The sequence below is a fragment of the Aspergillus ibericus genome, assembly GCF_003184845.1.
Source record: "Aspergillus ibericus CBS 121593 unplaced genomic scaffold BO80scaffold_55, whole genome shotgun sequence".
NCBI classification, from domain to species: domain Eukaryota; kingdom Fungi; phylum Ascomycota; class Eurotiomycetes; order Eurotiales; family Aspergillaceae; genus Aspergillus; species Aspergillus ibericus.
This window is the reverse complement of record NW_020292153.1, coordinates 182,872-195,922: the sequence shown is the minus strand read 5'-3', so window position 1 is coordinate 195,922 and position 13,051 is coordinate 182,872. Positions and strand designations below refer to the sequence as shown.

The 13,051-nt window shown below is 51.9% G+C and overlaps 5 protein-coding genes across 5 annotated transcripts; 1 reads left to right on the top strand and 4 right to left on the bottom strand.

Annotated features, from left to right (window-relative positions):
- Window positions 1-1,058: 1,058 nt before the first annotated feature.
- On the bottom strand, window positions 1,059-2,028 carry BO80DRAFT_505374 (Zn(II)2Cys6 transcription factor domain-containing protein; the record flags this gene model as incomplete). The annotated part of the gene is made up of 3 exons (XM_025724483.1): window positions 1,059-1,360; window positions 1,415-1,847; window positions 1,900-2,028. Coding segments are annotated over 3 exons (864 nt in total), but the record flags the coding sequence as incomplete, so codon positions are not given.
- Window positions 2,029-4,932: 2,904 nt separating this feature from the next.
- BO80DRAFT_429014 (prolyl hydroxylase family protein) lies at window positions 4,933-6,996 on the bottom strand. Its single transcript, XM_025720377.1, has 2 exons — window positions 6,639-6,996; window positions 4,933-6,591 (listed from the first exon to the last, which is right to left on the bottom strand). Exons 1-2 carry the CDS (start codon window positions 6,919-6,921, stop codon window positions 5,420-5,422), a joined length of 1,455 nt encoding a protein of 484 aa, XP_025570925.1. The 5' UTR covers window positions 6,922-6,996; the 3' UTR covers window positions 4,933-5,419.
- A 116-nt stretch (window positions 6,997-7,112) lies between these two features.
- BO80DRAFT_429013 (60S ribosomal protein uL24) lies at window positions 7,113-8,176 on the bottom strand. Its single transcript, XM_025720376.1, has 4 exons — window positions 8,096-8,176; window positions 7,925-8,037; window positions 7,762-7,794; window positions 7,113-7,713 (listed from the first exon to the last, which is right to left on the bottom strand). Exons 1-4 carry the CDS (start codon window positions 8,112-8,114, stop codon window positions 7,474-7,476), a joined length of 405 nt encoding a protein of 134 aa, XP_025570924.1. The 5' UTR covers window positions 8,115-8,176; the 3' UTR covers window positions 7,113-7,473.
- Window positions 8,177-8,954: 778 nt separating this feature from the next.
- BO80DRAFT_484162 (choline transport protein) lies at window positions 8,955-11,239 on the bottom strand (the record flags this gene model as incomplete). The annotated part of the gene is made up of 10 exons (XM_025723453.1): window positions 8,955-9,440; window positions 9,504-9,833; window positions 9,876-9,895; window positions 9,941-10,318; window positions 10,364-10,436; window positions 10,480-10,579; window positions 10,625-10,648; window positions 10,692-10,762; window positions 10,811-10,922; window positions 11,214-11,239. 10 exons carry the CDS (start codon window positions 11,237-11,239, stop codon window positions 8,955-8,957), a joined length of 1,620 nt encoding a protein of 539 aa, XP_025570923.1.
- A 551-nt stretch (window positions 11,240-11,790) lies between these two features.
- Window positions 11,791-12,985, top strand: BO80DRAFT_365993 (uncharacterized protein; the record flags this gene model as incomplete). The annotated part of the gene is made up of 4 exons (XM_025716223.1): window positions 11,791-11,934; window positions 11,994-12,317; window positions 12,386-12,528; window positions 12,634-12,985. 4 exons carry the CDS (start codon window positions 11,791-11,793, stop codon window positions 12,983-12,985), a joined length of 963 nt encoding a protein of 320 aa, XP_025570922.1.
- Between the last annotated feature and the right edge of the window lie 66 nt (window positions 12,986-13,051).

The following is a 13,051-nucleotide window of genomic DNA, read 5'->3' as shown; positions in this document are numbered from 1 at the left end:
GTCTGTTTGGGTGTAGGGGTGGATTGGGTTGATCTCTCTCATCGCTTTTATGTTACATAGTAAGAACTATGGTAGGGCTGGATAGCCGATGAGACGTTACGATATATGATCTTTGCAAAGCAGATAACCCATTTACATTCGATCAATGCTTTCCTTTACTTGTATTTCATACCATAGGAATTCCCAAGTACCCACACACATCCGAGATATGCTTACTTCAATAGCTCATCATCAGAACATCTATCCCAACAGTAACCAACAATGTCATCTAATCCAACAATGAGGCTGATGTAAATCTCACCCAGGATCCTGCTGACAGCCGACCTCTAAACTCCGAGCTGACACGGAGACCCCTCGGACTTACGCTTAGCTCGAACTAAGCATTGATCCCTGCACCATCTAACCTACACAGGAAATTCCCGAGTGCCAAGACCCTAGGCCTAGTGCAGTGGGGAATCAATCGTATCATTTGCATGCATACTAGTGGTATAGGTAGTAAGACCAGGAGGGATGGATGAGATGCTCAATTCCGGCCTGGATTCAATCTCCTATCGAGAACTCCCATGCATCCGTGGTGAAGGAGGTGGGGGCATGCACAATAAGCGGAAATTGGCCTCGAGTTTGATGAATACGGCCACCATCGCGCTGCGACTCGTCATCGTGGCCCATGTTCGGGCGCTGACGAGGAAGGATTCCAGACGCTGGTAATGGAGTGCCATTAGCGTCTCGATGACCGCGTTCCATTCGGATGTGTCGATCTCGTAGGCGCCTAGAAATGTCCGTTCTCGGCTGTATCCATCCGGGGTGTGCGATGGGAAGAGAAGGGTGCTTCCGGATGTGTTTTCAAGTTCTCGCAGTTGCAGCTGCATCTGCACATGGTGCGGGGAATGACTTTGACCAGGGAGCACCCTCATCCACTGGTCTAGGATTGCCTCATATTCGAGAATGAGTTGATTCCCTACCGGCGCAAGAATCATCATGCGTTCGGGACACAAGCGACACGACGGACATTCGAGCATGGCGGTGCATTTCTGCACGGCGAGCTTCTGGAATGAAAGCCGCGATTCCAGTGAGGGCGATTGTTCCGATACGATACGGTTCAGTTCGATCTGCTGGAGAATGTTGGCCACGGTTTCCCAGCAGTGGCATCCCGTCAGGGAGCTGTTGCTGCTGCCGGTGCTTGGGCGGGTATCGGTTGGTTGGTTTGGGATGTGATGTGTGGGAGGGACGTTGTCGTTGAATAGATGCATCATGCGTGGTCGGAGGAGTCGCGGCTCGATATAGGAGGTTGAGGTTGAGGTTGATACTGGCAGGACTGGGGCAGTGGCGGCCGGTGCAGAGGGCCTGGTTCCCTGTAGATCTTGATGCGCCTGTATGAGTTGCACATGGCTTCTCAGAGTTGAGGTGTACGTACCCAATGTTTGCGAGGTTGGCTGCAGCAAGTGCTCCGAGGATAAAGGGGGGTTCTCCGCCGGTGAATATGGCGTGAATCCCCACGGACTGATCCCATCGTTAGGCATTCCTGCAAGTGTCGTGTCATGGTCTAGGGCTGGCTGCAACGGGTCCATCATTCCTTCATCTGCCAGCCAATCTTCCATCAATAGCGTCTCTGGACTTCCCGATGTCTGAGAGGTGACAGGAATCGGTTGAGTCTCGGCCACCTCTTCCGGCGGGGTGCATTTCCTCTTGTCTCGGGTCGTTCTCGGTGTCTTGATGGATTTGGTTACTCTCGACCGATTGTCCGCTGCCATGGACGATGGGGATAATGGCTCCCCCGTTCCGTATTGACATTGAACCGACTTTTCGCGACACCGGCCACACGTCGGCTTTTTCCCATTACAGCGGAGCTGCAGCAGATCAGCATGGATTCGATGCGGTCATTACTGAGGGATAAAGCACCTTTTTTAACCGACAATTTTCACACGCAATATGTTGTGGACCTCGTCCGATGTTGACTTCATGGGCATATTGCTGTCGCTCTATGCGGATCGGCTCGTCTGCTCCACCACATCGCAGAGTGGAGAACATGATGAGGAGGAATGAATCGGTCTCCAGATTGGGTTTCAAGATAGGACAAGAGACTGCCATGTGGCGTCGGCATCCTATTATGTATATCTCTTGACTGACTGAGATCGAGTCACCCCTCCTCAGATCCTTCCTTGATCCTTCTAGATTGTATCTTCTCGTCATCTGAATGTGGCCGTTGCTCGGAAATTCCCCTGGACAATCTCACATCAGAGCGGGGCGCATCATCCCGCCACACGCTAAGCCCGGACACTTTCGACTGTAGTGGGAGGAATGGGTGCTGCAAGTAGCAGTGGCTGCATCGGTTACGCCAGGATCCCACAGGATTGGAGCCGCATGAGGATGAAGGAAGAATCCTCCCCGCTGCAGAACGGACTGCTGTATGATTTATCAATCATGCTGTAAGGCGCACGATGCCGCCTGATCGACAAGGATTGACGAATCGTTTCAGGATGACTCAGTGGCGCCCAAAGTACATCCAGTGATGTCCACACTGTGCTCTTGGATCAAGCATAGTAGCTGACTACCATCTCTGCCCATCTCATCCAGTTGCTCAGTGGGCAGCTAATATCACCTTGCGGCTCACCGTGACTCCACGAGCATGCGCTAACATCTAACATGAGGAGGCCTGATTGCAATCAGCGGCATGAAGATAGCTCGGGGGCGATGGCGGTGGCAGTGCCAGTGCCAGTGCTCTCACCCTCGTGCACAAATCAGCGTATGCTGAGAGTTGGCAGGAGTTCGTTCCCTGTCACCATGTCTCTGCTAAGACAATCTGCAAGTCTCCCATAGGTCATAGCGTCATCTGCAGAGTATCATAGGGAGTGAGAAAGGACACTATACTACAATGGGTAAGCAATTCGTCCGGCCTGAAACCCACCAACAGTCGGGATCGTCCGGGGCGGCACCAACTGTTGTCCAAACTCCTAGACCTGACGAATAGTGGTGCGTCCGTTGGGATCCACTGTGATAGGATCGAGTACTTCAAAAGACTAGTACTCCGTACGGAGTATGTGATGTACGGAGTAATCCATTGCAAGGCCGAATTAAAGGATTTCGACTATTCCCTTTGAAGTAGGAGAGACGTAGCCCCGCCTAGTCCGTAGGGAGGTAGCCACAAGCGGTAAAGCCAGAGTTTAGGTACCTTAGGGCACGGTTATTGTCTTGGCTATCAACACTTTATCCAGACTGAATTGTCCAGTGACCATCTAGCATACCCAACAACTCTAGATCGTGATGGCTGAGATTACTCCAGCTGAGCATACAGACGAGTCAGCCAGTGAGATTGTGACCATCAGACATATCAAAAAAGCCACGTAAGACCCAGCTGAGAGTGGTGGATTGGCCCTATGCCGTGGTCATAGATGGGCGAAAATTCTGCGAACCCGTTGTTACCCCCCGTTTAGTCCGGATCCGGTATGGTCTCCGTGACTATCTCCACCTGAAGAACTGTTGATGTTACCTCTATCAAATTCACAGTTGCTCAAGGTTTTCGGGTATGTAACGTCCCTAGCTCATTCCCGTGATGATGCATGCTTCGACCTTGAAGTCTTTCTGTGATTAAGATGGCCGCAATATTTTGCATAAGCTAAACAAAGAGAATATATCTGATCACTAATAAAGAGCCAGTGAACCGGCCTAGTCGGTCAACTCCTAGGTAAATCAATACTCTCATTCGCGCATCTTAGCGCGGAGTAATATCGGTTAAGTTTGGCCCGAATATTCCCAACCTCTGGCATGTAATTGGCACTCTGGAACTCAAAATACACGAAGTAATTTAATCTGATCCAAATATTGCTAGTATGCACCGTTTCCGCCCCATCAGAGGGGTCAGGAAGTGGGGATGGGCTAAGACTCGCTAATGCAACTGCCGATTATACACAGTATGTATCAACGAGATCTATAGGTTGGTTCGGGACGGACGGGGAGTGAGTGGATCAGAATTAAGCGATATTTCCGATATCTGATGGGGTTGTAAGCTGATCTTTTGAAAGGCGTCGTCTAGGGGTTTGAGGAAGTTTTTGGTGTACGCGATAGACCATTTTAGGAGTTGTGGCAGGACTTTCACGTGGTTAAAAGGGTTCTTCGTTCGCGTCAAGGTATTGAAAAGGCGTGTTTATTGTTGCAGAGAACTAAGAACTATGAGTGAGAAAACCAACTAAGATACACCGGATTACTTTGTGTGTAAGACAGGGATGGCATGGCGAAAGTACCGACGGCTACCCTCGTACGAAATCAAGCTTCCGGAAAAGAGACAGGGTTTCTGCAGGCAGCCGTGCTGTAAAGATTTCTTCACAGCAGAGCCCGAGTTGGAGGATTAATCCATAGAGGAGTAAAAACAGAGCAACAAAAAGGATACATTCCTGACAAAAACACTATATGTATCCAAAAATGTAAAGAAAATACATACAACAGAAGGGATTCGCTGGTGGTCACCCACCCAACTACTAACCTCCCGGCGTGTGGCTTAAGTACGGCTGAGCGGACGGGAAGCCCTGTTCTCCACACCCTGTGGTCGTATGTACCATCTTTCTTCTCAGAGTAAAATATATAATACTCAAGCTAGCATTAAATTTTCACAACACAAAAAGAAATCTGACTGATGTGCAGTTTAGTCACGTGGTCACTTTCCTATCGCTTATCACGAAGTTATCACGGTGGATGTCGGCTGTCGGGGTTTGGTTGTTCCGCTTGTCATTGATTCTAGATCACCTTGTTCTTTTCTTTTCTTACCCTAATAAGTTTGATTTCATAGTGTAGGGAATTATACTGGTATCGGAGCTAGCAGAGCAGATATTGTCGTTTTAGTGTTGAAAATATGGTACTGCGCTTGGTGTGGGGATTGCCTCGGTAGTGGCATGATATATTTTGACGGGCATCGTCTGCCATTGCCCCCAAGGGCATAGATTTGGCCATATTTAAGTACCAGGTTGCATGAATTGAACCAAGCAGTGCAGCTACCAAAGACAACGTGTGCAATGAAATCTCACTACAAGGTATTCCTCCTAAAGTATTGCGCAGTACCTTCTGAGCCTCTCTATCCGGGGCGATCCAGGTTCTTGGATGGAACCAATCTAACAACATGAAGAAATGCCAAAAGAAATGCGTAGATACCGGCAGTGGAAGATATATGTATCTAGGGGCATCGCAAATCATAATTCAAGTCGGCTGTAAGCAAGTCGGAATTGTGTCTCCATCTGTGGATGGTCATCGGTCCGGTGGGAGCATACCCTTTATGTAGACTCGACACGATCGTCGAGACAATGGATCGGCAATAAAACTTTTAGACGCCGGAACAAGCCAGAAGTATCAAACCTGCGTCAGTATTTCGTTTCTACTCTTATGGTCGTCAATGCATCGCCCAGCGGGCGCATAAGTGCATTCTGTATCCGATTCACTCGTCGCTCGGTTTCACGTCGTACTCTACGTCCGTCCGAATAATATACTTGGCGCCCTTTCGGACACCCGTTCCCTCGTGCAACAAGGCCCCATTGGCCTCGCCATGAGGAAAGATAGCCACAGCGCCCATCACCGGACGCACCGGGTAGGCATTCATAGTTCCCTCCCGTTTCGCCGGGATGAAGAACGTCGTTTCTCCGCCCTCAAACTCGTCGTTCAGATAGAGCAAGAAGGTATACATCGAGCTCTGCTTCTTGTCCTCCGGCGAGGCATCGTACACGTAGGTATCATCCGGGAGAATGCCGGACGGCGGCCAGGCTCCGTCAATGTGACAGCGGTACTCGGCGCCAGGCACGTAGCGGTAGACCCGGAAGCGGCGGTTGATGCCCCGCGCGAGACGGCCGTTGATCGATTGTGGTACGTAGGCGGAGATTCGCGCCCACAGCATGTCGTGGAATGTGGTGTCGACGACCCAGTAGAAGTTGTGGGCTAGGATGCTCATGTCGCCATCCTCGCGGAGGGGCACGTCGGGTAGGAAGTTGACTGACTCGCCCGCGGCGATGATGGCCTTGCATTCAGTCTCGGAGAGGACGTTCAGGGCGAGGCCGAGACCGGGCACGGCGGGATGGGGCACGTAGGTTATAGACGGGCCGACCGGGGCCAGCGGAACGGCATTGGGAGTGGTGGTATAGAGGATGGCAGGGTGGTGGTTGGGAGGTTTGCGGAGAGGACCCGGAGTTTCGTCGATGATGCGCAGGGCAGAGGGCGACTTGGGAGCCTCGGCCAGGATCGATTTATCGAGAACGGAGGCGTAGACGGGGAGGGGGGGGGTCGAAGGGCGCAGGTCCCAGATGGACTGGAAGGCGATGGGCGAAGTCGAGTCGACGGCATCCGGGCTGTTGTCAATCGGGGTGCTGACCCGTAGGATGGCATCGAGGACGCCCAAGAGTTCCAAGTCCTCAGGGCTGCGCTCCAAAGCGGCTCGGGTGAGGGCTTCGGGCTGGGTGGACAGCCCACTGACGACGTCCAGATCGCGCACCCAGCGACACAAGGCTCCGATCTTGGGCTGCTCTCCCCGCAGTCGCATCTCGGCCAGCAGTATCTTGGCATCCAGATATTTCTTATCGGCCAGGGCCCCGGTGATCCGTGCCGTCAGGTTGGCGCCCTCTATTGAAGATTAACGGTCGTAATCCATCAGGAACAGCACAGCGTACCGGCAGTGTTCACCCCCGTGGTACAGGCCTGGCGAAAGTCATAGACGGCCACCCGAAGATCCTTGCATGCCTTGGACTTGGTCAGACTGGGGTACTGGGTGAGCGTCCTCAGTGTCTCGATGGTAATGTCCAATTCCTCCTCGTCCACCACGGTGTTCAGGTTTTTCGGCTCTCGGGTGGCGCCATCGGGCGGCGGAGTCAGGATCGAGGCTGCTTTGGGGACTTTCTGAGGAAGATCGATTTGGGCATTGCGCTTGCGCTTGGCTGCCTTGGACTTGGCCATGGTGATGGTGGGTTGAACAATGGCTGAAAATCGATCGAGACTTGAGACTGTGGGGATGGGCTTCCCACAGCGAACTTTTGCCGGCAGACTCGGATTATTAAGCCCGCAGACCCGCCCGGAATTTGGCACTAGAATGGATGGATGTCATCCAGAAGAAACTACGGACCCAGCAATTACTCCGATACCAGGAATGATTAAACGGGTTGGCTGATATAAACCGATCTACTAATGCGGTCCGGGAAGATCTGATCGTCCTGTCACGGGGAACGATTGGATGTGACTGATGCCAGAGATGCTGCAACGGAGGTCCGAGAAAAAAGTTGGCAACGACTCATAGTCCGTAACTACTCCAAAGAGTGCCCGTCTACTCTCCAAACCTGCCGACGGCGAACCACTGAACAGTAGAGGAAATTGATTTTTCGTTTTCATTTCATCAGAATACACCGATGTCAACAGATATATCCCGATCGTAGGCAAGATCCCATTGTTCGCGTCTTCCGGAACTCCCGCGTATCACTGCCATTGCCGTATGAACTAAACCTCAAAACCCATTTAAGCCGACTTGCTCTTGACGGCCTCACGACCCTTGGCGATGCGCTCCAGGATCTGCTCACGGTCCTTGTCGAGGTGGAGCTTCTTGATGACGACCTTGGAGGGGTGGAGGGGGATGGGGACGCTCTGGCCGTTGCTCTTGTCGCGGCTGATGCGCTCGACGTGGATGGCGAACTTCAGGCGGTAGACGCTGGTGACCTTGCCCTCACGGCCCTTGTTGCTGCCGCGGACCACAACGACCTTGGATGATTTAGCGGGGGGATCTGGAATAGGAATCGGCTAGCTCACCTCGTCGTCCTTGCGGATGGGGATCGAGCGGACCTAAACAAAAAAGTTAGACCATATTCCTAGTTGCATGTATTTCCCTCCATCGGCTGATTTCTGGCTTTCCCACTCCTCCAATCCCGGTATCTGCCAGACCCAATCCAAATCACTCGTGGAATCGACGTACATTGTACTTGGCGCGGAGCTCGCTCGAGAGAGGAGCCGAGAGGATGACACGGCGCTCGCTGGAGGGGGCGTTGAAGTGGGCGGCGCGCGACTTGCGGCGAGAAGAGGCGAGACCTATATCATGGTGGATTAGCATAATCCACGGGGACCGTAACAGAGGCAGCCAACGCACTGGAGTTCCGAACAGCCATTGTGAAGATGCCACCTAAAGGTCGTGGTAGAACTCGGACGGGTGTCGTGAGGGTCGTCGGGAAGGTCGTTCAGGAAGAGTCTGACGCTTTCCCGTCTGCTGTTCGTTTGTGGTCCAAAATTCCGCTGTGCGTCACATGACTCCCCGCTTCGCCTAGCGCCAGGGCCGACTACATGATTGGCTGCTGGCTTTCACCTTTACGGTCGCGCCAGATACAGAGTACTACAGATATCTGCTCAGTTTTAAGTCTTTGAATACATGCAATGTATGCTATTAATAGGTTGCTCTTCTTTATCAATGGATGTTGGAAACAATCTTGACTATATTTCGTTGTTCTGACTTATACTCCATTGCATGTTCTTCCTCCCGCAACCTGGTCTTGGCATTCGCACCTTGCCCTGCCTGCCTGCCTGCCCGCCTGCCCCTTTGCTTTTGTACTTGTCGAAGAGCCTCCCCCACGCCTCTCCCAGACTTCCCGATTCGGACAATACGCATCTATCCACAAACCTCGATCCAAATGATATTACCATCACTCCTTCGTAGGACTCGGCTGAATATTCTTTATCTTCTGAGTAAAATCATAATTAAGCCCTAGACTTGATTTAAACATTCTGCTGTCGGAAACCCCGAGGTTCAATTCTAAGATATAGTATAACGTAAATGGGATACAGCGCCTACTAGATAAGTGAAGGGTCATTCGGAGTACTATATGTCCCTGTCGCTTCGCCCAGCTGTTTCTTTGTTTTTTTCATTTTCGATATTTTGTAGACAACGGCACGGAAAGGAAAAGAAAAAAGAAAGGTATTAACAAAGATAAATCAAATTATCCAATACCTCTATACTAAGTTCTCTGACTTAAAACCCTCACCTCCACCACCGGCCCCCGATAGACCCTCCTCGCCCAACCAAAATAATACACCACCGCCAAAACCGTCGCGCCCCCCGTCAAGGCAATACTATAATTAACCTCGCGCGGACTGGGATGATTCTGCAACGGCCAACACCCAAACAGAAACATAATGACCAAACACACGATGGAAAAGATATTATTCACGATGCCGAGCCAGCCCTTTACCCGGAACGGACCCCAGGTGTATGGCTGGGCAGGGTCGAGGTCGGCTTCCTTGGGGTCGGCGATGTGGCCTTGGACTCGGCGGTAGAGGAGGAGGGAGAGGGGAATCAGGTAGGAGGAGAAAAAGGCTTGCATGATGAGGGAGAGGGTGATGTTCAGGATGTAGTTGGAGCCGACGTTGATGAGGCTGATGAGGGCGGTGGCGATCACGATGATGAAGATGCTGTGGTTGGGGAGGGAGGTGCGGGGGTGGACCTATGCCAGTTGTTTTGGGGTCAGTGGATTTACATGTGTATGCATGGAGGGTATGAGCTGTACTTGACGGATCCAGTTCCAGCCTGGAATGCCCTTCTCGCGAGAGAAAGACCACAGCATGCGGCTGCCCGAGGCCAGGGTGGATAGTCCGGCGCAGGCAGTCAGGATCGCCAGCATGCTGGAGAGGATGATTGCGGCGGTTTTGCTCTGTGTGGAATTTTCCAACACAAACATGAAGGGGTATTTGGTGTCGGAGTTGAGAAGGGCTTGGATATCGCCGGATTTGAGGAGAATGGTGATCAGGATGCCAAATCCGAGAGCTCCGTTGATCACGATGGCGAGGAGCATGGATTGGGGTACCACCATGCTGCTGTTTTCGACTTCTTCGGCCATCTGATGGTTCAGCGACTGCTTAAACAGTTGAGTGATACTCACATGAATGGCCCCGTCCATGCCTATAAGGTGAGCTCGATACTTGAAGGCATTAGATTAGGACTTACCCACAAATGCCACCGCGGTTCCTTGCAGGCCTACAAACGACGACAGGGTAATGGAATCCCAGTTGCCCAGGTCCACGAGCATAGAGAAGACAGATCGTGCATCGGTTTGCGGACCCAGAGCAATCAGAGAAAACAAGACCGCAAAAAAGCCAAAGAGGTGGATCACCAGGATCAATATCTCGATGGCGGGGAGAACCACTCCAAGGTATGTGACGACAAGCAGGGAAACCAATAAGATGCCCCAGGTGATAAATGTTACATGCCATCCTTTGGGATCATACTGGGGCCTGCCTAGCGCGACGGTACCTTGTAGAACGCTCGCGCTAATGACATAGTTGCCGACTGCCACAGTCTCCCAAGCGATGATGGTGATGGAGCCTAGCAGCATTAGCATTCACCTGTGCTATGGGTCTGCTTCGATACCGGTGATGTGACTGAGGAATGGCTTGGAGGATGCTGGAGCGAGAATACTGGTCCAATGGTATTGCCCACCGGCCTTCAAATTAGCAGACCACTGTTGCCATAGACAGAGCGCTTACCGAAGGTATCATACTGGCGAGCTCTCCCATAGCGATGAAAATGCTCAAAAAGGCGATCCAGACCCCGATGTATCCGTATATCAGCCCAGGAGGACCTCCACTGAATCCAATTAATGACTGCACCTGCAGCAATGGTCGACCATACTTTCGTAGTCCCACTCCGAATTGTCTATCTTATGTTAGATGGGCGAAGAAATATGAGGTATACAGACATCATCATCGCCTCCCATGTAATCATCAGGCTACTCGCGAATCCAACTGTGCTAGCTAGACGGAATCTTCGCTGTGCCTGTTAGCTCGGGATACTGTTGATATTAGAGGAAACTAGTACCTTCATAACCTCTTTCTTCCCCACCCGGGCCAGCTCCAGGGCATCCCGGGTGAGCAACGTCTCGCTGCTGGTTCCTGGAAAGTCATTGCCATGCGAGCATAGCTCGATCTGGCTTTGGGTTGCAGATTCGTCTGCCATTTCGGTGTGATAATGTATAGTTGAAGACCAAGAATGAGACCCTTAACGGCGTGAGAGGTCTCATACATAGACCAGAGAAAATTCAACTCTGCCAGGAGGCGGCGAAAGGCAGTGAGAAATATCAGTGCTACATCTGTAACAAACGGAGCAACTCACGAGTCTCCGTTCAAGGCTGATTAGGTGAATTATTAGCTCACGGCAGTATCTCGGATCAGGTCTGACAGGATGGAACGGAACGGCAAGGCCGAATGTTTAAATGTCAGACGTGTGGATGCCACACATCAGAGCCATGGACGGTGCATCGGATGTAACACAGCGGATGACGTGAGATTGGCAGAGGCCATGCCTGATTCATTGTAATGGGTTGTCCAGTATCTCGGGTCGTACGATTTGTGAAGATATCCCTGAAGACATGCACAGCAGATACGACGTATTCTGCCAAGCCAATCCCCCCATTCCGCCGCGGATGGTCTTTCTAGTTGATATGGTCCAGATAGCTATGATACAATATTTCGGGCCAATGTGCATACTGCATATGCTAGACGTACCAACCTTCTGCTACGAATGCAAATTACGGCTGGCCTTATCAACTGAAGGTTGATATCCATTTGGCGGGAGACTATCCAATCACAATACCATACTGCCATCATACATCGTGGCTATGAGTTTCTCCATCCAGGATCTATCCATGAACCCAAAGCCAGCTGCTGACTCGACTCCAGCATCTCAGTCGCTCAGCCTTATCGCCATTATGACCATCACCATGAGCCCACCATATATCACAATCCCTTTCACCCCCTCCACCCATCAAACCACTATCCACTAACCAACCCAAATCCAAAATGGACAACCACAGCGGCGCCATCAAAATTGCCAGCTGGTTCCTCCTGCTCACCTCCATCTCCGTAGTCACCGTCTGCTCCCTCACCCGCTGGCGTCTCTTCCGAGAAAACCTCCTCCCTTTCGCCCTCCTCCTCAGCACCCTCGTACGCATTATCCCCATCCCCCCATATCCCACCCACCAACCCTAACCCTCATGACCTAGATATCCTCAATAATCTCCGGCGCCTGCATCTCCCTCTCGGCCACCCACGGCCTCGGCACCTCCCTATCCCCCAGTACCTCCCTCCCAGGAATCCAAAAAGCCCTCTACATCTCCGACCTGTTCTACATCCTCACCCTCGGGTTCGGCAAACTCGCCGTCGTCGCCTTCTTCCATATGCTCCTCTCCGGCACCGGCCAGATCCAGATAACCATCCTCGTTCAGGGCTTTCTGATCCTCTGGACCGCGAGCATGTTCATCGCTGCGTCGCTGCAATGCAGACCCCCTGAAGTGTGGGATTTGGTTTCAGGGAGGTGTATACATACCGTATGCCCTATACCCACTCCCATACCATACCCCATACCTGCACACACACACATACTAACAAAATACAGAGAAGTTTATGGACCTACTCATCAACAAGTAACATCCTCATCGAAACCCTCCTAATCCTCGTCCCGAGTATCATCATCTTCCGGCTACATATGCCTCTCCGGAAACGGGTGCTCGTGGTGGCGTGTTTTTCTTTTCGCGCATTGTCTGTATCCCCATTCCATCCCCCTGCCCTGATTCTCCCCCCCCCCTAATCCCAACGCAAGCCAAACCATTCCTATACACACAACTAACCCCCACCATGGAATAGGGACATCCTCGTCTCATCCATTCAACTCCACTACCTACATGCATTCGACTCCCAAACCCCAGTACCCGTCGATCTCTGGCCGTGGGTGATATGCAGTCAGGTATTGCAGACCACGACGATTGTGTCCGCGTGTGTGCCGTATCTGAGGGAGTTTTTGGAGGCGTTTCCGAGTGGGATGTTGAGGCCGGCGGGGGAAGCTGGGAGTGGTGGGACGGGAGGGAATGGGGGGAGTGCAAGTGGGGAGGGGGTGAAGGGAGGCCGGTATCAGGTGTATTTTTTGAGGCAGGGGCGGGATGTGGAGTTGGAGGGGTGGGAGGGGAGGGGGGGGATGAGTTTATTCTCTAGAGATTGATCTTTTACTTTTTTTTTGTTGATCCTTTTGAGGTGAAGATAGTTATTGTTGAAGGGGTGGGCGATT